The sequence below is a fragment of the Canis lupus genome, chromosome 6 (assembly GCF_011100685.1).
Source record: "Canis lupus familiaris isolate Mischka breed German Shepherd chromosome 6, alternate assembly UU_Cfam_GSD_1.0, whole genome shotgun sequence".
Taxonomy (NCBI): Eukaryota; Metazoa; Chordata; class Mammalia; order Carnivora; family Canidae; genus Canis; species Canis lupus.
The window spans coordinates 7659703-7687188 of record NC_049227.1 but is presented as its reverse complement, the minus strand read 5'-3'; the positions used below and the strand labels follow the sequence as shown (position 1 = coordinate 7687188).

The 27486-nt window shown below is 43.9% G+C and overlaps 1 protein-coding gene across 3 annotated transcripts; it reads left to right on the top strand.

Moving 5' to 3' along the window:
- Positions 1–261: 261 nt before the first annotated feature.
- On the top strand, positions 262–25557 carry PRKRIP1 (PRKR interacting protein 1). Of its 3 annotated transcripts, none has more exons than XM_038539183.1 (6): positions 262–446; positions 2880–2980; positions 6656–6719; positions 8699–8784; positions 10367–10434; positions 25047–25557. In XM_038539183.1, the coding sequence occupies exons 1-6, from the start codon at positions 273–275 to the stop codon at positions 25145–25147; spliced, it is 594 nt and encodes a 197-aa protein (XP_038395111.1). In that variant the 5' UTR covers positions 262–272; the 3' UTR covers positions 25148–25557. The 3 variants fall into 3 exon arrangements, with proteins under 3 accessions (XP_038395111.1, XP_038395112.1, XP_038395110.1); XM_038539182.1 differs by lacking the exon at positions 6656–6719 and adding an exon at positions 1168–1246 and having other exon boundaries at positions 264–446; XM_038539184.1 differs by lacking the exons at positions 6656–6719; positions 10367–10434 and adding an exon at positions 1168–1246 and having other exon boundaries at positions 25047–25169.
- The last annotated feature ends 1929 nt before the right edge of the window (positions 25558–27486 follow it).

Sequence of the window (27486 nt, the reverse complement as noted above, 5' to 3'; positions counted from 1 at the left end):
TAGCAGGGCTGCCGGCGGAGCCACGCCGTGCGCGCGGGCAGGAGGTCGGCTGGGGTCGGACCCTCGGGCAAGCAAGGCCACCTCTCCCAAAGGAACTGCGGCCCTGATTTGCTCAGATACAGGAAATGAAATCCAGCAGCTTTGATCCCGGTAACCCACCCGGCCACGAGCTCATGCATATTCAGCAGCTTCCTTCCGGCTGGCGACTCCGCCTCAGCCCCGCCCTGCTGGCAGACTGCGCTTGCGCCGCCGGCGCGCCGCTCTGTCGTCATATGTGCGCGCCCCCCGCCGCCGCTCGTCCGGAGAGCGGGGAAGCCGTGATGGCAAGTTCGGCTGCCTCCTCCGTGCGACCGCCGAGACCCAAGAAAGAGCCACAGGCCCTCGTCATCCCCAAGAATGCGGCAGAAGAGCAGAAACTCAAGCTGGAGCGGCTCATGAAGAACCCGGTGAGGCGAGACGCTGGTTTGACGGTTCCTCCCGATACCCTTCATTTCCAGGCTTCTGGGGACCGGTGGGCCCGCCTCCCGTGCCTCCAAACTTAGGAACTCAGTACCCGAACCCCTGGGCGAGCCCTTAGGAAGGAATAGATTGCCCCGAAGATAGCTTCCCTAGGCCTTATATCGGAGCCCAACCTGGACGAGAGCGCCGTGCAGCGGTTTCCCGTGCTCTAAGACGCTAATTTAACTTTGTGTGAACTGAAGCATGGACTAGAAAGATACAACTCATGGGTTGGCACAAGGGTTTATTTTCTTCTAAACGGCTCCGATTGTTAGAAGGGCATTGGCCAACATACCTGGAGCGAGTCACTCCCCCTGTCTGGGTCTCCTCCTTTCGGTCATAAAAATAATTGGGTGAGGTCTCACACCTTTGGCTTGGAAGGGTTGGCTCCACCTGTCGTAGTTCAGGTTAGAGGTTTCCAGCCATAAATGATGGCTTACGTTTCTGAATTCTGCTTTGGAAAGTTCCAAGTGTAGCCCTGGCAACGCTGTGGGCCATCATAGACCCCAGAGTATATGCAATGAAGTAAATCTAAGGAAGGGAAGAAAATCAGTTCAAGGAGCAAAGCAGCCTTATTTCACCCATCCAGCTAAAATACTTTGGTTTTAAGAGATGTGAATTTGTCAGCAGGTTTGTGCTTAAAGATGCTCCTGTGTTTAAATGTTGCAGGACAAAGCAGTTCCAATTCCAGAAAAAATGAGTGAATGGGCACCTCGGCCTCCCCCAGAATTTGTTCGAGATGTAATGGGTAATGTCTTGTGTGTGTGTGTGTGTGTGTGTGTGTGTGAGAGAGAGAGAGAGAGAGTGAGTATAAATTTTGGAGTGTGGATATGAAAAGCCTGTGCTTAATATTTGTTAATTACATCTCTAATAGGAAAAAAAGTTCACTGGTTCAGTAATTTAGTACTTACAATGAAGGGGTGTTGTTGCTTACAGTTTGGCACTAGAGAATTTTCTTCTGCATTGGTTTATTTTTTTTTAAGATTTTATTTATTTATTAATGAGAAACAACAGAGACATAGGCAGAGGGAGAGGCAGGCTCCCCATAGGGAGCCCGATGTAGGACTCGATCCCAGGATCACGATCTGAGCCAAAGGCAGACGCTCAACCACTGAGCCACCCAGGTGCCTTGCATTGTTTTAAATAATGCAGTTTTGTTTTTTGTTTTTTGTTTTTTTCTAACTGGAAATAGTTTTATTTTGGGGGTTGTAAATTAACATACTAATTATAAAGAAGGATGAATAACAGAGGTATGAAACATTTTGAACCCCCATAATTCTACCATTCTTGTAACTTTTTTTATTTATTTTTTAAAATAATTTTTTTTTTATTTTTATTTATTTATGATAGTCACAGAGAGAGAGAGAGAGAGAGAGAGGCAGAGACACAGGCAGAGGGAGAAGCAGGCTCCATGCACTGGGAGCCCGACGTGGGACTCGATCCCCGGTCTCCAGGATCGTGCCATGGGCCAAAGGCAGGCGCCAAACCGCTGCGCCACCCAGGGATCCCTGTAACTTTTTTTTAAAGGTTTACTTGAGAGAGAGCATGGAGGGGGTGGAGATCCCAAGCAGACTCCACACTGAGCAGGGAACCCCTCATGGGGCTCCATCTCACAACCCTGACATCATGACCTGATTCTAAATCAAGACTCAGCCGCTCTACTGACCGAGCCACCCAGGCATCCACCCCTCCACCCCCGGCAGTGCAACATTGTGATATAGCCTTCCAAACTCCTATAGTCGAAACCCTTCAGGTTTAAGAAAAAATGGTTTTATAAAAACATGGTTGTTTTACACATACTACTTAGTATTTTTTTTTTAAACTTAATATACATGGACATCTTTTCAGCTCTGTAGAAATTTAGCATGTCAAATGTGAAATCGTCTGGCAGGGGAAGGAAAGATCTTAAGCTATCTTCTAGGTTTCTGGTCACTCAGTTTGTTCTTCCTCTTACTACTATGTTAGAGTGGAATTTTTAGTGACGTCGCATTTGACATTCATGCAGCACTTATTTAATGATAACTATACTATGCAAGTCACTGCGCCAGATCTGAGTACAGTGGGAATGGTCCTTTCCATTACTTCCAGTTTCTTTCTTTGGTCCCTTTCTTCTTCTTCTTCTTTCTTCTTTCTTCTTCAAGATTTTGTTTATTTATTCATGAGAGATACAGAGAAAGAGACATAGGCAGAGGGAGAAGCAGGCTCCTCATAGGGAGCTCGACGTAGGACTCAATCCCAGAACCCCGGGATCATGACCTGAGCCAAAGGCACACGTTCAGTGTCTAAGCCACTCAGGCATCCCTCTTTGGTCCCTTTTGATTAAGAGTGGCCTTTGTTGGTAATGGGATTTCATTAAGAACTCTGGACTCTTCTGACTATAGGTTCAAGCGCTGGGGCTGGCAGTGGAGAATTCCATGTGTACAGGCATCTGCGTCGGAGAGAGTATCAGCGACAAGACTACATGGATGCCATGGCTGAGAAGGTCAGTGAGCAAGGAGGCTGGTTGAGCCCTTGAGTTTGGGCAGTGTGCACTTAGGACTTTAAGGAAAAAGCATTTAAAGACGAGGAGATACACCTGGTTCTTGGCCTTTGTGAAGCCTGCCTTCTAAAGTCAGCATGGGAAACATGTCAGGTAAATCCAGGTTACTCCTAAGTCAGACTCATCACATCAAGATACTCCTACTAGGAGTTGAATGGGAGGAGAGAGACTTCCATGTGTGTAGAAGGGACAGCAGAGTCCCCTCTCCCCTCTGGGTCATTTGCCATGAAATGGAATAGAAAGGATCTCCTACATCACTTGAGTTATTATTTCTAACTGTTACCTCTTTGGCTGAATTCTGATAATTCCATGTAGCTCTGTGTTTGGTGTGAATAGTAGTGTGGTTTCATGTGTCTGCTTCTTTGAATGCTCTAGCATAGAGGCTGGCATTTCTTCATGACGGGTGTGAAATAATAATTAACAATTGGGAATGGACTTAGAAATCGTATTATAAAAACTATTAAGCGTTTTAATTACCTGACCAGAAGAGCTCAAAACCTCCTCATTCTTAAAAAATAATCTTCAGACATTTCATTTATTTTTCAAATAGAATTTTGGAGTTGTTTTATCCACACCAAAAATTCTTGTTGGATTTTTTTTATAGAATTGAGTTGAATCTGTAACTTAAATTGAATGAGAATGGATGCTATACTGTTTTGTAATCTCTAGAAATGTCTGGTGTTTTTTCTGTATCTCTCAATGATGATTTATGGAGGTTTGGTATATATCTTACCACATTTGTACAAAAATTTTACTTTATTTTATTGCAGTGGTGCTAGGTGCTCCTTTATATTTTATTACTATTAGTAAAAATCAGAAAATAGTGATATTTTAGTATTCCTATATTTTCCTGCCTATTAATAAAAACCAGAGGCACTTAGGTGGCTCAGTCGGTTAAGGATCTGCCTTTGGCTCAGGTCATGATCCTAGAGTCCTGGGATTGAGCCCAACGTCGGGCTCCTTGCACAGTGGGGAGCCTGCTTCCCCCCTCCCTCTGCAGCTCCCCCTGCTTGTGCTCTTTCTCTGTCAAATAAAATCTTAAAAAGTGAGATGGGGGAGTGCCTGGGTGGCTCAGTCGGTTAAATGTCTGCCTTCAGCTCAGGTCATGATCTCAGGGTCCTGGGATGGAGCCCCATATCTGGCTACCTGATCAACAGGAGCCTGCTTGTGTGCATCTGTGTGTTTTAGAGAACTTCACATACTTCAAATGATATTTATTGTTTGCTTTTTATAAAGGAGGAAACTATCCAATAACATTTGATTTTCCAGTAATTTGATTTTTTAAAAGACTGTAGAATGCCCCCCCCCCTTTTTTTTTTTTTAGGTTTTATTTATTTGTGAGAGACACAGGCAGAGGGAGAAGCAGGCTCCACGTAGGGAACCTGATGTGGGACTCTATCCTGGGTCTCCAAGATCATGCCCTGGGCCAAAGGCGACACTAAACCGCCGAGCCACCCAGGGTTCCCGTTTATGTCTTCCTATATAAAGGAAAGAACATGTCTTAAAAAATTAAAACAATCATTCATGAAAATTGAATACTACTTAGCAATAAAAAGGAACAAACTACTGATACATGTGACGTGAATGATTCTTAAAACATGCTGAGTGAAAGAAGCCTTGCATAAAAGAGACCATGCCATATGATTCCATTTATATGAAATTCTACAAGAGACAAGATTAATTTATGTTATGTATATGTATCAGAATAGCTATCTCTGGGAGTTGGATAGGAAGGGGTATGAGGGAACTTTCTGGTGTGGTCAAATTGTACACTCAAGATTTGAGCATTTTGGTTTTGTTTTTTGTTTTTAAATTTTACTTATTTATTCATGAGAGACACACACACACAGAGGCAGAGACATAGGCAGAGGGAGAAGCAGGCTCCATGCAGGGAGCCTGACGTGGGACTCAATCCGGGGTTTCCAGGATCACACCCTGGGCTGAAGGCAGGTACTAAACTGCTGAGCCACCAGGGCTGCCCGAGTATTTTGTTGTATGTATTACCTTAAGTAGAAAAAAATAGAAGAGCTGTTAACAAATATTAAACCCTAGTTAATGCTATGCATGCTTAAATCTTTAGAGGTGAAATGTCTTGGTGTCTGCAACTTACTTTGAAAAGTATTAAAAAAAAAAAGCGGTAAGATGGATTGATGGCTAGAAGTAGACAGATGTGATAAAGCAAGAAGCAAAATGTCAATTGTAGGATCTTGGTGGTGGGTATAGGAACTGTAGAACTCCTTCAACTTTTTTATGTTTGAAGTTTTCCAACATAAAACACAAGGGAATGTATTACAAGAGATAGGCATGATACAGAAGAAAATTTGAAAAAGTGAAAATTCACTGGAATGGCCAAAGTTAAGTTTGAAAAATGTCTTTATGATTTGGGAACAGAATGGAAACATTGCCATGGTGGTTTTCACGTGGCGTTTGCTTGTCCTGCAGCCTGTCTTGGCCCCCAGCTATTGGTAGTTCTTCTCCAGCTACTGCTATCTTCTGTTTATGACATTCTCAATTCCATTGGGAAGTTTCTGGTAGCTTGTCACACAGCTATACCTGGTCACCATAGTGGGTTTTCCACTGTCAAGAATAAAGAAAACTATATAAAAACTATCAGAAGCTCTTTAAAAATTTTTAAACTGCTATAGAGAGGGAAGGAAATAGAGCGTGCAGTTGGCTTAGCTACTGTCAGTCTGAAGTTTGTATATCTCAAGACCCAGAGAAAATACAGAAAAATGTTTCACAAACCCTGAGTCCACAGAGACACCCAGGTTTTTATTTCACATGGCAAAAGACAGCCTCTGAGGTTAGAAGAAACAAAAAGGGAAGCATGTCCTTACCTTTCATAGTGACTAACAGGATGTTACTACCGAAGGAGCACGTGGTGCTGCTCAAGTCCTTGTGGCAGGTTCACAGCCAGCAAGGGCAGCTGCTCCAGCATCAGAGTGAGACATTTGTGGCTCAGCTTCTAAACAGACCATGTTTTTAGCTTTAAGTTGTTTACTTTAACTTTTTTTTCTATTAAGATTTTATTTATTTGATAGCACATACACACACGAGCTGGGGAAGGGAGAGGGAATAGGAGAGGGAGAGGAAGAAGCGGACTCTCTACTAAGCAGGGAGCTTGCTGTGGGGCCCAATCCCGGGACCCTGAGACCATGACCTGAACTGAGACCAACTGAGGCACCCAGGTGTCCCTCAAGTTGCTTCCTTTTGAGTTGTCCTCTGATCCGCTGATTTCCTGGAAAGGAGACCCTTCTTCTTCTTCCTTTTTAAGATGTTTTTCTTTCCTTTTTTTTTTTTTTAAAGTAATCTCTGCGCCCAGCATGGGTCTGGAGCTTCACCCTGAGATCAAGAGTTGCACACACTTCCAACTGAGCTAGCCAGGTGCCTCAACCCTTCTTTTTTTAATTTCATGATTTTTGCTCTCAAAGAGAGAGTTTCCATGTCACTCTAAGCAGATCCACACGGCCCTGGCAGTGCAGACCAGCAGACGTGTTGAAGCCACCTCATCCTCTGCAGTCTCCTTATTTACCCTGCTGACCTTTATGGCTGTGACTAGAAGAAAGAGATGGCACTTTATAGCAGTTGCATCTGTGGCTTACAAGTGCTTTCTTGTAGGTCATCAGATGTTGTTATTCCTGAAGACTGGGAGAGAGGAATTAATCTTTTTCCTGTTTTACAGGTGAGAAAATGGAGGCTTAGAGACAGGGAGCTGCTAGGAAGGAACAGTACAAGGGTGGCTCAGTGTGGATGTGTGTGTATACATATGTCTCTGTACACCAGTGTGTGCTGGTAGTGGTAATGGCAGTGGAACTAATGCTGCTGTAGAATCAGTCATCTGATAACTGTCGTCAGTTAGGACTTGAAAATCCCACAGTTCCAGTTCTCTGGCCAGGCCATCTGATGAGCTCAGATCACTGTAAGGAAAAAACACGCTTCTGGGTTTCTCCTCTACTCTCAGTTCTCCGCTATTCTTCTGACACTTCTGGTTGCCAAATGTGTGGGGATTTCCCTCACACCACACAATTCTGGGACACCAGCTGAGTGTCCTACAGTTTAGCTCAATTCTGATGCTGTCAACCTGGTGATAACGTCAGAGGCCACAGGTTCAGGCCTCAGTCCCACAAGACTGCCTTCCTGCTCCTAACCACCTCAAAGGTCAATCCCAGGCCCAGGTTGTCACCTGACTGGCTGGAGGTCTCCCAAGACTCCTTCCTCAGGTTCAATTAATTTGCTTACAGGAGGTCACAGAATTCAGGAGCAGCTAGCCAGGTGGAAGAAGGGGGGCACAGAGCTTCCATCCCCTCCCAGCACGTCCACATGTTCCCGAAATTGGAAACCATCTGAACCCCATCTTTTTGGGGCTTCACTACCAGTTGATTAAATCATTGGCCATTGGTAATTTGTTCAACCTGCAGCCTCTTTCCTCTCCTTAGAGCCCTGGAGGTGGGGCAGAAAGTTAGCCTGGTGACCAGCCCTCTTCCTTAGGTAGGGGCTTTTAGAAGTCACTCATTAACATAAACTCCTGTGGTTGAAAGGAGCTTATTGTAAAAAAGACACCATTTCACCTTTACCTCTGGAGTTATTTCAGGAACCGGGAACATAATGAAATATTGTAATAAAAGATGCCTCTGTGGCTCTTATATAGGAAATTTACAAGAGTTGTAGGGCGTCTATGCCAGAAAGAGTGGATGAAGATCAAATACAGTTGACTCTTGAACGGGGTGTTTAGGGGCACCAACCCCCCTACCATGCAGTAAAAAAAAAATCTGCATATAACTTTTGACTCCCTAAAATTTCTAATAGCCTACTGTGGACCAGAAGCCTTACTGATGATACAAACCGTCTATTAACATGTATTTTATATATGTATTGTATACCATATTGTTATGATAAAGTAAGCAAGAGAAAAGAGTGTTAAGAAAATCATAAGAAAGGGGTGCCTGAGTGGCTCAGTGGGTTGAGTGTTTGCCTTTGGCTCAGGTTGTGTTCTCAGGGCCCTGGGATCAAGCCCCACATTAGACTTCCTGCTCGGTGGAGAGCCTGCTTCTCCTTCTCTCTCTGCTGCTCCTGCTTGTGCTCTCTTGGTGTCTATCAAAAAAAATAAAATCTTAAGAGAAAATACATTTATGGTACTGTCTTGTATTTATCAAAAAAGATCCACACAGGTTCAAACCTGTGTTCAAAGATTCCGAGATTTCTTAGTTTTTTTTTCTTTTTAAGATTTTATTTATTTATTTAAGAGAGGCAGAGAAATAGGCAGAGGGAGAAGTAGGCTACCTGCAGGGACCCCAATGTGGTACTTGATTCCGGGACTCTAGGATCATGCCGTGAGCCGAAGGCAGATGCTTAACTGCTGAGCCACCCAGGCGTCCCTCAGATTTCTTAGTTTAAATCACAATATCTCACTAGCCAAGACCCTGGCTGTATAACCAGTAGTTGTGCACCTTCTTACACTGTCATATTTTGTTGTGTGTGAGTGGTATCTTACTGAACTGAATGTTCGCCATCAGAGAGCCATGTATTGATTCCTGCCCCACCTATTGGACAATTAAAGCGGCTCTGGAGACCTAGATGTATCTATAGCACCCGTAGTGGTAGTGACTTCTGGAGCTCTCATACACAGCCCAGAGTATGTCTAAATGATATATTTTTTCACAGCAAAAATTGGATGCAGAGTTTCAGAAGAGACTGGAGAGGAATAAAATTGCTGCAGAGGAGCAGACGGCAAAGCGACGAAAAAAGCGGTAAGGGCTTTGTGGCTTCTTATAACCAATGAAACTTAAAGGCAGGAAATGTGAAAGCTGGTGAAGTCCTTGTGGTCAGAAGTTCACCATATGACCTTTTGAGGTCCAGTAGAGGAATGGCCTTTCTTCCAGTACCTGAGGAGAGATTAAGTCACTTATTGCTGATTTATTACCTCTCTCTCTTCACAGCTCAGGTTAGCACTTTGGTGATCATGTGGATTTCTAGGGCTCCTCCACTTCTGTATTTTTTTTTTTTTTGAGATTTTATTTATTCATGAGAGGCAGAGACACAGTTAGAGGGAGAAGCAGGCTCCATGCAGTGAGCCTGACATGGGACTTGATCCCCGGTCTCCAGGATCATGAAGGTGGCGCTAAACCGCTGGGCCACCAGGGCTGCCCTTCACTTCTGTATTTTAACATCAAGTTTAACAATATGCTGTGAGCAAACTTCCTTTAGTTTCTTCCCTAAATTAGGGTGTGTGACCTCCCTCAGTGACAGCATGTCAGTATGTAGACTGTATGTGTGCTCCCTTGACCTTTAGAGAACTGAGCAGGGTTCTAAAAACAGACCCTAATTCTTAGTCTGTCTCTGGCAATCTGTTAATTTATTGGGATAGTCCTCTTTCATTTGCTTTCTGATAGGCATAGTAAATTTAGTTAACGAGCACATCTGTATGCTACAACTTGATTACATCTTTTTTCTAGCTCTTTTGCATTTTTTATTTTACCATGTTTTAGTTTCTGCAGGTAGAATTAAATAGGAAACAAAACTTGTAAAGCTGTAACATTTTGGGATCCCTGGGTGGTGCAGTGGTTTAGTGCCTGCCTTTGGCCCAGGGCGCGGTCCTGGAGACCTGGGATCGAATCCCACGTCGGGCTCCCGGTGCATGGAGCCTGCTTCTCCCTCTGCCTGTGTCTCTGCCTCTCTCTCTCTCTCTGTGTGTGTGTGACTATCATTAAAAAAAAAAAAAAAAGAAAAAAGCTGTAACATTTCACATGGAAAGCCCTGCCCACCCCCCCGCCCATCTTCACCAGCTTCAGAAATCTGACCCTTGCCAATGCTGGGATAAAGTTGTCATTTTAAAAAATAATAGGTAAATATGGGACGCCTGGGTGTCTCAGTGGTTGAGCGCCTGCCTTTGGCTCAGGGCGTGATCCTGGAGTCCCGGAATCAAGTCCCACATTGAGCTTCTTGCATGGAGCCTGCTTCTCCCTCTGGTCTCTGCCTCTCTCTGTGTCTCTCACAAATAAATAAATAAAATCTTTAAAAAAAAAAAATAATAGGTAAATAACTAAATAAAAATAGTCCTTAAATATCTTAGAATGGAAAACATCTCCAATATTCCTGAGATTGCCTTAATCACCTCAGGACTCCCAAGGATTTGGATTTCATTTTGATTTAAGAAGAAAACAGCTTGATAATATTGATGGTGTTGGAGAAGCAGAATCATGAGAAAATATTTCTTCTATTTCATTATTATAGTGTATGTGATTATAAGATCTTTAAACATCCTATAAATATTTATTTTTCTAAAGTAATACAATAAGGTAGGTAAGGAATTAATGCATTTTATATTTATAGCCAGAAGTTAAAAGAGAAGAAATTATTGGCAAAGAAGATGAAACTTGAACAGAAGAAACAAAAAGAAGGTGAGTAGTACCTACTTTTCTTTGTTGTGATCTTTCTTGGTGTTGATCACCATGACTGACCTGTCCAGAATGAGATTTAGAGTTTGGAGCTGGTTGGCTGGTTCCTAAAGAAATGACTTACTTCTATTAATTAGGACTTATTTAATTGCAAGTGTCAGAAAGGTAAACAAAAGGAAAGATTGGCTCACATAAAGTCAGGACAGGCCTCACTTCAGGGATGGCTAGTAAAGGAGGTTGGTGATGTTACTGGCATTCTTTGTCTCCCTCTGTTCCCTGGCTCCTTGTCCTCAGGCAGCTCCATGTCCTCCCTGTGGTTGTGGGGTACCTGTCCAGCAGGAAAGACAGAGGGCAGGGACGCCTGGGGGGCTTAGTCGGTTAGGCCTGCCTTCGGCTCAGGTCATGATCTCCAGATCCTGGGATCAAGCCCTGAGTTGAGCTCCCTGCTCAATGCAGAGCCTGCTGTTCCCTCTGCCCCTCCCCCTGGCTTGTGCTCTCTCTGTAGCTTGCTTTCTCTCAAATAAGTAAAATCTTAAAAAAAAAAAAAAAAAAAAAAAAGACAAGACTGAGGGGATACCTAGCAAAAGTGTTTTTCTGTCTTTTGGGCTCTGATTGAGTCAAGTCAGTTAAGAATATCCTCTAAGAAAAGGAAAACTCAACTTGCAGTAGTTAAAGAAGGGTTCATTTCTCTCACAAAACAAGAAATCTGGTGGTAGGTGGCAGCCTGGTCTGGTTCTGCAGCTCAGGAAAGTCAGGCCCCAAATCCCAGCAGTTCTCCTGGCCTTTATTTTGTGGGCATGAGATGGCTGCTGCAGCTCCTAATATCACACCTATGTTTATACTTTTTTAAAAAATTTATTTATTTATGATAGTCACAGAGAGAGAGAGAGAGAGAGGCAGAGACACAGGCAGAGGGAGAAGCAGGCTCCATGCACTGGGATCCTGATGTGGGATTTGATCCCGGGTCTCCAGGATCGCGCCCTGGGCCAAAGGCAGGCGCCAAACCACTGCGCCACCCAGGGATCCCCACACCTATGTTTAAAGAAGAATTTTTTAACAGAAGAGCAAAAGAGCCGCCCCCTTCCCCCCAAAGTGCCCAACAGATGTCATTTTATATTTCATTGCTCAGTACTACGTCATTTTGCCATCCCTTGCTGCTATTAGGGTAGAATAGAAAACAGAATTGTTGTGGTTATCTTTTTTAACCTGTTAGGCTCCATCACTGGGAGCTGGGCACCTAGCCACCCTGGACTGAAATGAGATTTTATTAACAAGGAGGAATAGGAGGTGAGTCATGTACCACTATCTCATAGTGCTACCAGTCCTGTCCACCTCTGACCCCCACATGGCCAGAGGTGCCAGCCGCTCTCCTGAGAAGCCCCTGCGCTGAGAATCAGGGAAAGAGAGGTCTCCTATGGAAAGGACCAAGGACGCTAAAAGACCAAAAAAATGACGGCTGCACACCATGTTACTGAATTGGTGGCTCTTCCCTGATTGACTAGCAATGGTTCCTGGTTGTAGTTGTGACTTTTGGTCTTCCGATAAAGTCAGACTTTCACTGATGACACTAAATATCCATGGTGCTTTACAGAATTAGTTTCCTTCTGAGTTGTGAATATACTGTGACACACTTTATATGGTATAGGTTTAGACTGTTTCTTACATTTCTTAGAATAATTTATTTTACAATACTAAAATATGATTGCTAGAACCTCATCCCTCAAATAAACCACCTCATTACTTTCCCAGCCCTCTTCTCCCTCCCTCTACACAGGAGAACACGGAAGTACTTGATCCAGTCTTGCCTGTGGCATCATTTCCCCTCTGTCTGAAGAACTTTTAGTCATTTGGTTAGAAGAGATCTGCTGACTATGAATTTTCTTAGCTTTTCTTATGAGGCTGTCTTCATATGACCTTTGTTCCTGACAGACATTCTCACTAGAATAAAACTCTAGGTTGGCAGTTTTTTCTTTCAACACTTTAGAAATGCCATTCCACTTTCTCTGGCCTCCCTAGTTTCTGATGAAAATGTTATAATCATTTAAATTGTTCTATCGTTTTTCTCTGGCTGCCTTTAATTTCCGTCTCTAGATGTCAGTAGTTAGATTATGATGTGTCTACACATGGATTTCCTTGGATTTATCTTGTTTGGAGTTCATGGAGGTACTCGAATCTGTAGGCATATATGTCTTTTGTCAAATTTGGACATTTTTTCCCCTCTATCTTTTTTATTCTTCCTGTTGAATAATTCCTACCAATTGGACTTCAAGCTCTTTCCTGTGCTATTGTATTCTGCTCTTGATCCTAACCCAGTGAATTTTTTGTCTCAATTACTGTTTTTTATTTTCCTTCAGAAAAGTTCTGAAATTTTTACTTGATTCTTTTTTTTTTTTTTTTTTTTTAATATTTGAGAGAGAGAACATGCACAAGGGAGGGAGGGCAGAGGAAAAGGGACAAGCAGACTCCCCATGGAGCAGGGTGCCTGATGCAGGGCTCCATCCCATGGACGATTAACTGACTGAGCCCTCAGGTGCCCCTACCTGATCCTTTTTTATATATCTTCTGTTTGTTGCAGTTTTCTATCTTTCCATTCATTTCAAGAGTGTTCACTCTTCCTGGTAAAACTTCTAAATAGCTGCTTTACATACAGTATTAGGTAACTCCCAACATCTTGGTCATCTTAGCCTTGGCATTTATTGATCCTCGTCTTTCCCCACGTAAGTTGGGATTTTCCTGTTTCTTCATATGCCGAGTAATTTCCTGTTGTGTCCTGGGCAATTTTTTTTTTTAAGGTGTGTTTGCTTGTTTGTTTGCTTTTTTTTTTTTTTTTTTCTTTTGCTTGTTTGTTTGTATGTTTAGAGAGCATGAGCATGGGGACGCCTGGGTGGCTCAGTGGTTAAGCATCTGCCTCCAGCTCAGGTCGTGATCCTGGGGTCCCAGGATCGAGTTCTTCGTCGGGCTGCCTGCGTGGAGCCTGCTTCTCCCTCTGCCTGTGTCTCTGCCTCTCTCTCTCTCTCTCTCTCTCTCTGTCTCTCATAAATAAATAAAATCTTAAAAAAAAAAGAAAGAAAAGAAAAGAAAAAGCATGAGCACACAAGTGAGGGGAGGCACAGAGGGAGAGAGAATCCCCAGGCAGGCCCCCTGAGCAGGGGGCCTTACACACCTGATCCCAGGACCCTGAGATCATGACCAAGAGTCAGAAGCTTAACTGACTGAGCCACCCAGGCACCTCCCCCACCCCCGGGTATTTTGAATATATTATATCATGAGGCTTTGGTCTTGGTGGTGTTTTAATAGGCAGTCAGCCTGGCTGTGTTCCAGAACATAGTTTCTCACCAGCCTCCTGCAGGTTGTGGTTCTACTGTCAGTTTAGTTTTCAAAGTTTTGCCACGCTCTGCAGGTGTGTCCTGCATGTGCCACCCAGTGTCCAGGCAGGGTTTAGTTCTTTGATTTCAGTTCTCAAAGTGTTTTTGGTATGATGATTAGGGCCACATCCATGCTTGCGCTGTCAAGCTGAGCCTGGGAGTTCATAAATGACTTCTAGTCTCTTTCCTGATATGCTTTTTCTCTATGAGCTCTCCTGTGCTTTCTGGTTTCTTGGTACTCCCCTTCTCAGACCTCTAGCCAGGAAACTGGGGCTTTAGTTACCACTCTGGCACGTTTCCTTCACCTGCACCTGCCCTCAGGGCCGTGTGGTGGGATAACAGAGAAGAAAAGCAGTAGGGCTTGCCTAACCAAGCTTAGGACCACAGCTCCTCTGATCAGAAAGGATTCCCCACTCTTTTGAAGTTTCTGTGTCTGCAAGCCCCCATTGCCACCGCAGGTGCTATTTCCACTGTGACTCTGGCAGGATTGCCTGGGAGCCAGGGTGTGAGAGAATGGATTAAAAAGAAGCGCAAGGATTTCCCTTACCCTAAGCATTAGGAGTCCCTTTTCTCCTCAAACCAGAACTGGAGGGTTTCTTGAGTTCATCTGTACCGGGCTGCACTTCTGCATATTTGATTATCCCAGCTCCAAAGTTGGGATACTGAGGGGGAAAAAGACCTCAGGAATTCAGAACTGTTCCACTGGCACTTTGTATTCTGGTCTTTTTCCCCAGTCTGCGTATGTGTTGTCCCCGTGAGCAGGATAGAGAGTGCTGGTCCTGAAGATGGTATGCGTGCCTTCTATCCAGTCTTCTCCCTTTCCTTCCTTGTTTTTCATTTTGTGAAAGAGAAAATAGATTCTCTTGCTGTGGTGATCTTGATCAGGGCCGCAAGGTGGCTTTGGTGCACCATTGAGTTCTTAGGAAATCGCGCCAGGGCCTTCTAAAAAATGGTGAAGGGGTGTTGGCTAGAAGTGCCGTTCTGTTGTTGGAGAGGAAATATCCCCCTTTGTTGTGCACACTGGTCCAGTAATTCAGTGAACATGCCCTGTAGTGTTGTCTGAATGACACCATGGGATGGATTTAAGCCAATGTGATTAATTTGAAATCTTGAATTCCCCAAAGCAGTGTTACTTTTCCTAACATAGCCCTGCCTATCAAAGAAACCTAGGGTGGCCTCAGGTGATTTGTTACTAGGTACAACGAGAGCAGTTGTTCATGCTCAACACAATGGGCATTTTGGGCTGAAGAATTCTTTGTTGTGAGGGGCTATGTCCTGATCACTGTGGGATTTTTAACTGCCCACTAGGTGCCAGTAGTGCCCACCATCCCCTAGGTCCCCTAGGTTAACGACAGTCAAAAATGTCTCCAGACTTTGCAAACGTTCTTGGGGTGGAGGTGGGGGAAAATGGGGGACAAAATTGCCCAAATTAAGACTCATATCTCACCTGGTATCTGGTGTTCAGAAGGTACTCAATACATATTTTAGATTGAACTCTTTGTTTCAGTGCCAGAATTCTTATAAGTGCTGTGTTGGAAAGTTACCCATATCCTTTGTGCCTTTTGAGAATAAAGATAACATATAATTTTTAAAGTTTTTGGAAAAAAAATAAAAGTTTTTGGAATATGTATAAAAGAATAAAGTCAAAAATTTAATAATCCTCAAAAATAGTCATTTTGAGATCCCTGGGTGGTGCAGCGGTTTGGCGCCTGCCTTTGACCCAGGGCGCGATCCTGGAGACCCGGGATTGAATCCCACGTCGGGCTCCCGGTGCATGGAGCCTGCTTCTCCCTCTGCCTGTGTCTCTGCCTCTCTCTCTCTCTCTGTGTGACTATCATAAATAAATAAAAATTAAAAAAAAAAAAAAACAGTCATTTTAACATTTAAGGACATTTCTTTCACTTCAGTTTTTAAATATATATTTTGTAAGCCTCTTTATGTAAATACTGTATTTATAGTTCTAATGTTATCACATAACATTACCTCATAAATATTTTCCCATGTCGTTACAATTCTATAGTACAAGGAAGGATATTTTCCTAGTCTGTTCTTTCATCTGTTTTTTTTTTTTTTTTTTAAGATTTTATTTATTCATTCATGAGAGATACAGAGAGAGAGAGAGAGGCAGAGACACAGGCAGAGGGAGAAGCAGGCTCCACATAGGGAGCCTGATGTGGGACTCCATCCAGGTCTCCAGGATCACACCCTGGGCTGAAGGCGGCACCAAACCGCTAAACCAACCAGGCTGCCCTCATCTGTTTTTTGTTTTTTTTTTTTAAAGTTAATATCCATTTGGGGGCACCTGGCTGACTCAGTTGGGAGAGCATGTGACTCTTGATCTCAGGATCCTGAGTTCAAGCCCCATGTTGGTATAAAGATTATAGAAAACAAAGAAGTTAATATCGGTTTCAGTTAAACTCAGTGGCATTTACCTAGTATTCCTAAAATGTGTGAATAAAATCTCAGACTCCTAGATTTTAAAATATGTAAACAATAGTATAACAGTAATGGAAACAGCTCAAATATTATCCTAATAAATCTCCTTTTTTCCTGTCATTTGCTTTTAATCTCTCTCCACATGCACATGTCATTTGTATGTAGTTATAGTGTCTGAACAGTGTTCCTTGTTATTTTTATTTCACTTAATATTATAAACATTTCCAGTCCTTCATAATTTGTTCAGTGACTGATAATATCCAGCAGATGTTGTGCTGCAATACACCTAACCTTTTCCTTTTGCTTGACAGTGAATTGATTTGTTTTTGTCTTTAGAAGATGCTTTTTAGTGAATATTACAAACCTATCTCCCTTCCCCATGTATGATTTCTTTTCTTTTTTTTTTTTTTTTAAGATTTTATTTATCTATTCATGAGAGACACAGAGACAGAGAGACACAGGCAGAGGGAGAAGCAAGGCTCCATGCAGGGAGCCTGATGTGGGACTCGATCCTGGGACTCCAGGATCACGGCCCTGGGCCAAAGACAGATGCTCAACCACTGAGCCACCCAGGGATCCCTGGTTTATTTTCTTTCTTTCTTTCTTTCTTTTCTTTCTTTTCTTTCTTTTCTTTCTTTTCTTTCTTCTTTTCTTTCTTCCTTCCGTCCCTTCCTTCCCTTCCTTCCCTTCCTTCAGATTTATTTATTTATTTATTTGTGATAGACATAGAGAGAGAGAGGCAGAGACACAGGAGGAGGGAGAAGCAGGCTCCATGCCAGGAGCCCGATGTGGGACTCGATCCCGGGACTCCAGGATTGCAACCTGGGCCAAAGGCAGGCGCTAAACCGCTGAGCCACCCAGGGATCCCCTCTGGTTTATTTTCTTAAGACAAATTTCTAGCAGTGGGAATTACTAGATCACAGAGTATAAAAAGATTTCATGGCTCTTAATACATTTCTTTTCAGAGGAGTAGTACCATCTATTACTCCCCTCAACAATATGTAATGGTGTATGCCTCTACCATATCCTTGCCAGCACTGGCTCTTAGAAATTATTCCTCCACGTGGATAAGAAATGTGACTTCAAAGCAGTCAGGGTCTCGTTGAGGATTTAGTAAAAACGTTACAAAAATATAGATCCCAATCTGGCAGAACCAGAGTAGCAGCCTCACTCTCTTCCCAGCCCATTCCCGCTTCTCCTACCTGTGTATGACTTCCAAAGCTCTTTTTAAGAGATTATTTTTTTAAGAGATTAGACTGTTGTTTGTTCTTTTGCTTATTGCAAAATTCACCTGAGTAAATTTGAGGATCTAATTGGTTTCATTAAGCAATTCATGAATCAGATAGCGTCCCATCTAGCAAGTAGAGAGATGCCCACAAGAGGTGTACAAAAAAGAAAGGTTTTTATTGGAAGGAGAGTGGGGCAAGAGGTTATAAGCAAATGAAAAGAAATGATTGTTTCAGGCCAAGAAATCTTTTCTGGGGGAAAGGGAATGGCAGGGTTTTTATCATGCAGATGACCTCTTTAATGTTGATCAGGAAATTTCAGATCAGCTATTAAAAAAGTCTGGGATCCCTGGGTGGCCCAGCGGTTTGGCGCCTGCCTTTGGCCCAGGGCGCGATCCTGGAGACCCGGGATCGAATCCCACATTGGGCTCCCGGTGCATGGAGCCTGCTTCTCCCTCTGCCTGTGTCTCTGCCTCTCTCTCTCTCTCTGTGACTATCATAAATAAATAAAAATTAAAAATAAATAAAAATAAATAAAAAATAAATAAAAAGTCATGTCCAGGGATCCCTGGGTGGCTCAGTGGTTTAGCGCCGCCTTCAGCCCAGGGTGTGATCCTGGAGTCCTGGGATCGAGTCCCACATGGGGCTCTCTGCGTGGAGCCTGCTTCTCCCTCTGCCTGTGTCTCTGTCTCTCTGTCTCTGTGTCTCTCGTGAATAAATAAAATCTTTAAAAAAAAAAAAAAAAAGTCACGTTCTAGGGCACCTGGGTGGCTCAGTGGTTGAGTGCTAAACTGCCAGTCTCCGCATAGTAATGCATTTCTAAGGAGAAAAGGGTTAAGTTGAGAAGGCTTTTATAAACTAAAAGTCCAGTGGAATAAACTGGAAATTCAAAGTATGGTGGCTTCTCATTAGCTGAGCTTTTGGGGGGCACATGGAAGCATTTCTTCCTCCACCTGGGATAGTAAAGTAGTGTCCACATGAAAGATCGAGTCCATCTCTTCTTGTTGAGTCTGCGCCTGAGGGTTAGTGGTAGGATGCCAAAACCCCTCACAACTCCATTTTGGTGAGGTTTCCTGTTATTAATTTTCACAAGTTAAAAGCAGTCAAAATCCAGCAGATTCAGGAAAAGCTCTTTACCTCCCCTTCAACTGCCTGGTGTACCAGGAAGAGAGCTATTAATAGGGATTCCTCTTTACCTAAGAAATTATCTGCACAATAGGGCAACCTTTGTTTTCCAAACATCTCCTATTACCTTCCTGCTAATGGTCTTCCGCCTCTTGTATCCTTGTACCCCTCTCCTATGCTCAGGATGTCACTTAAGCCTTCCTGTTGCCTGTTTTTTGGAATTTTGTGTCTGTCTGGATTCCTCATACATACAAAATTAAATTTGATTTTCTCCTGTTACTATCTCATGTCAATTTGATTCTTAGTCCAGCTAGAAAGACCTTGAAAGGCAGAGGAAATTATTCATCCCCAACACAATTCAGCTTGTAATCCCAGTTCCATGAGTGCTGGGCAGTATCTTTTTTTAAAATAAAAAACTTTAGAATGGTTTAAGATTTACAGGAAAAGTTCAGAGACAGTATAGCCCAAAGGATTTCCATATACCAAATTTCTTTGTTAACATCTGAAGTTAACTGTTTTTTCACGGTTAATAAACCAATATTGATAGATGTATTAGCTAAGGTCTCTACTCTATTCGGATTTCCTTAGTTTTTACCAGGATATCACATTTCTTTTTTTTCTTTTTTTTTAAGATTTTATTTATTTATTCATGAGAGGCGCAGAGAGAGAGCGAGCGAGCATGCATGCTGCAGAGACACAGGCAGAGGGAGAAGCAGGCTCCATGCAGGGAGCCCAATTGGGGACTCGATTCCAGGACCCCAGAACCATGCCCTGGGCCGAAGGCAGGCACCAAACCGCTGTGATATCCTGGGGGATCCCTGGATGGCCATCCAGGATATCACATTTCATTTAATCACCACATATCCTTAGGCTTCTATGACAGTTTCTCAGACTTGCTTATTTTCAATGCCTTTGAGAGTTTGGAGGGTTGGATATCCTGTAGAATGCCCCTTAACTGGGATTTGTCTGATAGTTTTCTTTTCTTTTTATTTTTTTCAAGATTTTATTCATTCATTCATGAGAGACACAGGCAGAGGGAGAAGCAGGCTCCATGCAAGGAGCATGATATGGGACTCAATCCTGGGAATCCAGGATCAGGCCCTGAGCCACCCACGTGTCCCAGATAGTTTTCTCCTGATTTGATTGGAGTTAACTTTATTTTGGGGAGGAAGGCCACACAAATAAAGGTCTTTTTTTTTTTTTTTTTTTTTAAGATTTTATTTATCTGACACACACACAGTGAGCCAGAGAGCACAAGCAGAGGGAGAGGGAGAACCAGACTCCCACTGAGCAGGGAGCCCTCATGGGGCTCAATCCCAGGGCCCTGGGATCATAACCTGAGCTGAAGGCAGACGCTTAACCAAAGAGTCTCCCAGGCACTCCTAAAGTTCCATTCTTAATCACATTATATCAAGGGTATATACTGTCAAGATGACTTACACTGTTGAATGTGTTGACCTTGATCACCTGGCTGACGTAGTGCCTGTCAGGATTGTCTACTGTAAACTGATTCCATGTTTCCCCCTTCCCACACTGCACTTTTGGGAAAGAAGTTACTATATGCAGCCCACACTTAAAAGAGCGAGGCGTTATGCACCCTGCACCATTCATTTATTTAGTTGTTCATTTCCAGTGCATGTGGATAGTGGCTCCAGAATTGTTAACCTGTTCCCTGTATGAAATAATTTTGTCAGCTAGAGTATAGTGTTTTGTACAGTTCCTTTGCCTTTGGTCTTACAGACTCTACCATTTCCAAAATTACTTAGGACAGCACTTTTCCCCCACCCCTTTTACAAAAGTTGTTTCATCCATTTTGTATAGAGTTGGATTCATGTGTCACCTTTTGCATTCATTCTGTGATCCTAAATAACTTAAAATTTGTATATGTTGAGATTTAGTCTTTGTGCTATAAAGTTCTTTGAGTTTTGACAGATGGTATCCACTGTTATAGTATCATAATAGTTTCACTGCCTTAAAGAATCCCATACTTCACCTCCAGCCTCCTCCCACCTGCAATCCCTGGTAACCACCAGTCTGTTCACCATTTTCCAGAAGGCCAAATAGTTGGAGTCCTATAGTATGTGGCCTTTCCAGACTGGCTTCTTTTATTTAGAAAAAATGCATTTAAGATACATCCGTGCTTTTGCTTATAGCTCATTCCTTTTTATTGTGGAATGGTATTCCATCATATGGATATGCCACAGTTTGTTTATCCTTTCACCTGTTGAAGGACATTTTTTTTGCATTCTATTTCTGGTGATTATGAAGAAGGCTGCTGCAAACATCTATGTGGTGACTTTTGTGTGGATGTGTTTTCAGATCAGCTGAGTGTATACCTAGGAGGGTGATTGCTGGGTCCTATGATAAGAGTGTGTTTAGCTGTGTAAGAAACTGACAAACTGGGGATCCCTGGGTGGCTCAGCAGTTTAGCGCCTGCCTTTGGCCGGGAGCGTGATCCTGGAGTCCCGAGATCAAGACCCACGTTGGGCTCCCGGCATGGAGCCTGCTTCTCCCTCCTCTTGTGTCTCTGCCTCTCTCTCTCTCTGGGTCTATCATGAATAAATAAATAAATATTTTTTAAAAAATTAAAAAAAAAAAAAGAAAAGAAACTGACAAACTAGCTTCCAGAGTAGCTGGACCATCTTGCGTGCCCACCAGCAATAAATGAGAGCTGCTGCTGCTCCACATCCTCACCAGCAAGTGGCAGCGCCAGTTTGTTTAATTTCAGCCATTCTAGTCTGTGTTGTGGTATCTCACTGTTGTTTTAATTTGGGACATCTTTTTGATTCTTTGTCCTTGATATTAAACATAGTAGTGATAAACACTTTATTTTTTGTTTATTATGTTGAATGAATAAGCAAGTGAAATAATTTTGTCGAATTACCAAAGGACTTGGGTGTGTACCAGATTCCTAGGCTTCTCTTTGAGAGTGATGCTTCTAGGTCCTGACAACATGTTTCCCACATGTAGGAATCAGTTGCATTGCTATTAAGTAACCCATTTCCAGAGGCTTTTCTATCACAAGGGAGGATTTGAGCCTTCCTCTTGTATTCAGCATCTCGGGCATCCAGTAGACCCATTGCACAAACATCCAAGTTAGTCAGTGTTTCCCTGTTTGTTGAAGATCGAAACCTGTGCACCTGTCTGCTGTGTTCAGACCTCTGCATGGGTGGTTGGTGGTTCTTAAAGAACCTTGAGGCAGAGAGGGTGACTAAGTTATGGAACAAAGCAAATAATCAGTTTCCTCCTTGGAGCCTAAGTTCTAAGCAGGGCTCCCAGCCATGGAATGGGCTATAAGTGGCAAAGACCCTGTTCCCCTTGGCCCTCAGGGTGGAGACTGGACCAGTCGCACCACATGCTATAGAAATAGCATCCTTTTCTGTGAGTGCAGCACTCAGGTAGCTGGAGAGTACTGCCCTAGTAGTGTCCAGAGGTCAGAGCCAGGTTTTTGATGCATCTCTAGTTTTTTACTCCATCTTTCAATGGCATGCATGGTTTTTCTTTTTTCTTTCCCTTTTTTTTTTGTGTGTGTGTGTCTGTGTGTTGTGGTAAAATACACATAACGTTTATCATCTTAACCATTTTTAAGTGACAGTTCAGTGGTGTTAAGTACATTCACACTGTTGTGCAGCCGTCGCCACTGTCTATCCCCAGAACTCTTCAACTTGTTTAATGGAAACTAATGACACTGACTCCCCCCTTCTCCCTACTCCCAGCCCCTAGCAACCACCAGTTTACTCTCTATCTCTGTTCATTGGAATCGTAGGTATCTCCCTGTGGCTGGCTTATTTCACTTGAGTGTAATGTCCTCGGGGTTCATTCATGTAGTGGCAGGTGTCAGAATATCCTTTTTAATGCTGAATAATAATTGCATTGTGTGCATAGACGACGCTTTGCTTATCCACTCAGCATGCTCACCTCACCCCCATCTCCACCTCATTTTCCTTCTGTCTCAATTTCCTTGTACACTCCTGCAGGCACACCAGGCAGAGGGCTAGAGAGTCAGTCCAGGTCAGAGCCCTGATTCTTAGTAACTATGAGACCTTGAGTAACAAGTTATATGACCTCTATAGACTCCATTCCTCATCTATAAAGTGGATCTGTAGTAGTGGTACTTGTCTCACAGACTTCTCTTAAGTAATCTCCCCACCCAGTGTAGGCATAAAACTCACAACCATGTGATCAAGAATCGCATGCTCCTGACTGAGCCAGTCAGGTGACCCAGTCTCATACACTTCTGTTAGAATGAAATGAGATGGTATATGGAAAGACCATCTTATGTGCCAGCATGTGCCTGGCACATAAGAGATTTTTAACAAATATTAGTTATTAAAACATGCTCAGGGCACCGGGGTGGCTCGATCAGTTGAGCATCTCTTGGTTCCAGCTCAGGTCATGATCTTAGGGTCATGAGATCGAGCTCGCTGTTTGGCTCTCCACTCAGTGTGATGTTGGCTTGAGATGCTCTTTCTCTTACTGCCCCACCCCCCACCCCCACAAAGTAAATAAATAAATCTGTTATTTTTTTTAAGATTTATTGGGACACCTAGGTGGCTCAGTGGTTGAACGGCTGCCTTTGGCTCAGGGCGTGACCCCAGGGTCCTGGGATCGAATTCTGCATCAGGCTCCCTGCAGGGAACCTGCTTCTTCTTCTTTTGCCTATGTCTCTGCCTCTCCTGTGTCTTTCATGAATAAATAAACAAAATCTTTAAAAAAAAAATGCTCACCGTTTGTACTTTGGAAACTTCTCTTTTTTTTTTTGGAAACTTCTCATTCCTTTTGGCATGAGGTTGAGATCCTCAAGTTATTATTATTATTTTTAAAGATTTTATTTATTTATTCACGAGAGACACACACAGAGGCAGAGACACAAGCAGAAGGAGAAGCAGGCTACATGCAGGGAGCCCGATGTGGGACACGATCCTGGGACTCCAGAATCACGCCCTGGGCTGAAGGGAGGTGCTCAACTGGGCTGAAGGGAGGTGCTCAACTGCTGAGCCACCCAGGCATCCCGAGATCCTCAAGTAATTAAACTAAATCTCAGAGATGGTTTCCAGCCATTGCCATGAGTGCTCTTTAGTGTTCATTCTAAGTGTGAGGGTGAACTGTAGACTTCTCTGCCCTGGGTGCCCCGGGTCTCCCCTCTTGAAGCTGTCTGTCTGACCCTATGACAACAGCAGTAGCAAAGCTCTGGGTCCCTGTGGGCTCTGGAGGTGCTGGGGGGAGTTCCTGCACATCCTCGGGGAGCAGGCCTGTTGGTGGGCCTAGGGAGCCTACTGTGCCTGCAAGGTGCTGGAGGACAGGGCTGCATTTGTGGGCTCTGGATCTCCTGTTTTAGCTCTCGCCCACTGCCCTGCTCCCAAGAAGAGGGGAGGAGGAGGAAAAGTAGCTGGGAACAGGTTGTTTTTCTGCTTTGCTTTTGGCCAGCTCAGCTGCACCGTGGGTACCGGCAGTGATGCTGGGGAAACACTGGAATTCGGAGCTGCACGTGGAGTGTCAACAGAGGAGGTTTCTGGGTCTGTGGGAAGAGCCGGGAAGCTGGCATATTTGTTGTGGGCAGAGCCCTCTGCTACACAGTTTTTGAATCCTTTTGCACACTGTAGTGAGAGCTTGAGACTTGGGCAGGAGTGTTGTCAGCCTAACATTAAATTGTAAAGGGTTGGCTGGGGACATCACCCTGGCATGGTGACACACATGGGGGCCTGGTAGGGTAAAGGGGATGGCATCTTAAAAGCAGGGAGGCCCAATCGATGGGGTGTTGGGCTATCTTGATGGATCCTGCTAGACCTTCTTCACAAGGATGAGATCCACCTGCCAATAGTGGTAGATTGGTTCTATCCTTTATATTTGAGAAGCGGCACGAGGGACTGATGGCCATGAGCACTTCCTCTGGTTCCTCACTGTCCTGTGCAGGAGAAACTGCAGCTGACCCTTGAACAATATAGGTGTGAACTGTGTGGGTCTGCATATATGTGAATTTTTCTTTTTTACTGCACTGTAAAATGTATTTTCCTGATTTTCTTAATATTTTTTTCCATCTAGCTTTTTTTAAAACACAGAATGCAATAAATATCATATACAAAATGTGTTAATGAACTGCTTATGTTATTGGTAAGCCTTCTGGTCAACTGTAGGCTTATTAGTAGTTACCTTTGGGGGAGTCAGGAGTTATACATGAAGGGGTGCCGGGGTGACTCAGTTAAGCATCCAACTTGATCTCAGCTCAGGTCTTGATCTCGGGATCATGAGTTCAAGCCCTGTGTTGGGCTCCATGCTGGGCAAAGAAAAAGAAGAGATATACGTGGATTTTTAACTGCATGGGGGGTTGGCATCCTTAACCTCTGCACTGTTCAAGGGCAAACTATAGTTGATAATCTTTCCTCAGTGCCTCTCCATTTTTAAAGTGCCCCTTGGTTCTCTGGATGAATTTGGATATTTCTAATCAGATGTCATGTGATTACAGGATCCAGTCAGTCCCAGGAGCAGCCATCCAGTAGCTCTGAGGAAGCATCTGGAACGGAGGAGGAGGAGGAGCAGCAACCCAGCTTCATCACAGGGCGATGACAGTGTTTGCTGTAGTGGCTGTCTGGAGCCTGGCCCATTCTGGAACCAGAGCCTCAGAAAACCCTCCACACAACCCGAAGGCAAAGGAGGCTCTGTTTCAACTCCGGTCCCCTCCCAACGCCTTGCTGAAGAGAAGCAAGTGGGAACCCATCCTGACTGTTCGCAGCCCGCCTGTTAGCAGGTCTCCATGCCTGTGGGACAGAGGAGACTGTCTCCTGAACCCTTGGGGCACCACCGAGCAGAATTCATTCATGCTTCCACCGATGGGGATCACGCATAACCTTCTGCTCCTGGTGCCTGTTCTCATATTTGGACAGTGATATGATAAGTTTGGACTAGTTTCTATGAAAGAAATGTTTATTAAAAAAAAAAAAAAAGATGTTTATTTAGTAAAGAACAGAAACACTTTAGGTTTTGTTCAGACCTGTGTAATGTTGTTCCAAAGCTATAGGGAAGGGCTGGGAAGTAATGTGACAGGGTGGGCCTGCTTCCAAGCTTGCTGAAGGAAATGGCCCTGGCTCTGGGGCCAGCCCACAGTGCACAGTGCAGGACCTCTACTTCCTTCAGCTGAGAGGCAGACTGTACCCCGTGATACATGCTGTTGCCCATCAGCCCCCCAGGCAACAAGTGTAAATTGGGAGGCATGTGCAAAGGCAGATGTGGGGCTCAGCCCGGGGGCCAAGCCATAGGAAGGGCAACTTGGTGTATGAAGGGAGCTTTTGAGAAAAACAGACTAGAAAATAAGCAGGTAGAGAATCCATGCTGGACTGGACCAGAGCAGAGTATGGGGAGTCCTGGCCCAACTGGAAGGGAGGGAGTGAATTGGCTAAAAGCTGCATTTTCTTCCTGTGTTAAAAGGGGAGCTGGGGATCCCTGGGTGGCGCAGCGGTTTGGCGCCTGCCTTTGGCCCAGGGCGCGATCCTGGAGACCCGGGATCGAATCCCACATCGGGTTCCCGGTGCATGGAGCCTGCTTCTCCCTCTGCCTGTGTCTCTGCCTCTCTCTCTCTCACTGTGTGCCTATCATAAATAAATAAAAAAAAAAAAAAAATTTTAAAAAAAAATAAAAGGGGAGCTGAACAAAGTGTGAGGTGACCAGGGGCAGCCTCTCAGGCCAGCAGGAGGGACAGAGATGGTTTGAATTAGAGCCTGTGCTCACTTTTGGGGTTATTTATCTCTAGTTCCAAGTTTCTAAGTATATTTTATGCCTTTTATGGAGTTTGATAGAATTAAGGAAATAGGTTTTGAGCTAAGGGAAACTAAGAAGCATTTTACTTGTTTTTAATTTTTGCAGTATGGATTTTCCTGGCCCCACCCTGAGCCAGGCGACATCTGTGATCACTTCTGTACTTTAAGCAATTCAAGCCACAGGAATCTTTCTTTCCCAGGAAGCTGAAATGGAAAATCAGCCCTAGTAAATTAGCATACCCCGTGGCTCTACATTTTGGAACCTGTGTTTCTCTTGTCAGGGACTGGCTAGTTAGTTTTGTGTTTATTTTTTGTTCCACTATCTTTATACTGTTGGTTTCCTTATCTTCCCACAAGATGTGTGTCACAACTCTTGCTTTGAATCTGTAGCCTGCATCTCGTGGATGTTCTCTTGCCCTGGAGGCTGTCGACAGTGCTAGAACTTGGAGCCTGAAGACCTAGGTATTCCAGTTCCTTTTTTTTTTTTTTTTTTTTTAAGATTTTATTAGAGAACATGAATGGCAGAGGGAGAGAGACAAGCAGACTCCCTGCTGAGCATGGATCCCAGTGTGGGGCTTGAGATCATGACCTGAGCAGAAGTCAGACACTTAACCAACTGAGCCACCCAGATGTGACACCCCTCCCCCCCGCCAGGTATTCCTGTTCTGATGCTACCTCTGCCCAGTGCACCTGGCCAATAGCTCAATGACAACGCAGAAGTGTGTGGGACGGAGGGTCAACGCTGGGACAGATAACAGGATGCTAGATTGGAGGTTTATGTTCTACACCTTTACTAGGTTTCAGAAGAGGATGTTTAGGTAGGAAATGTCTATAGCAATTTCTGGCAATTTTTAAGAGGCTGTCAGTACCTTGGGTTGAATGATGGTCTTCAGAGTATTGTTTGAGAAAAGGGAAGTTAGATGTCATCATTGAGAAGGGAGTGGAAGATAGAGAGACACCCCCCACCACCACCAAAAAAAGCCATGATGGGAAGTTAATCATTCAGTAATGCCCTCATTAATTGGCTCATGGGTGGGGGTAAATCTGGGCTTGATCCACAAAGGTGTGCATGACTTGGTTGTCTCAGGAAACCTCATGTAGAAGAACTCTGATTGACTCTGTTCACTTACTTGCTCCCCACATTTTTATTGA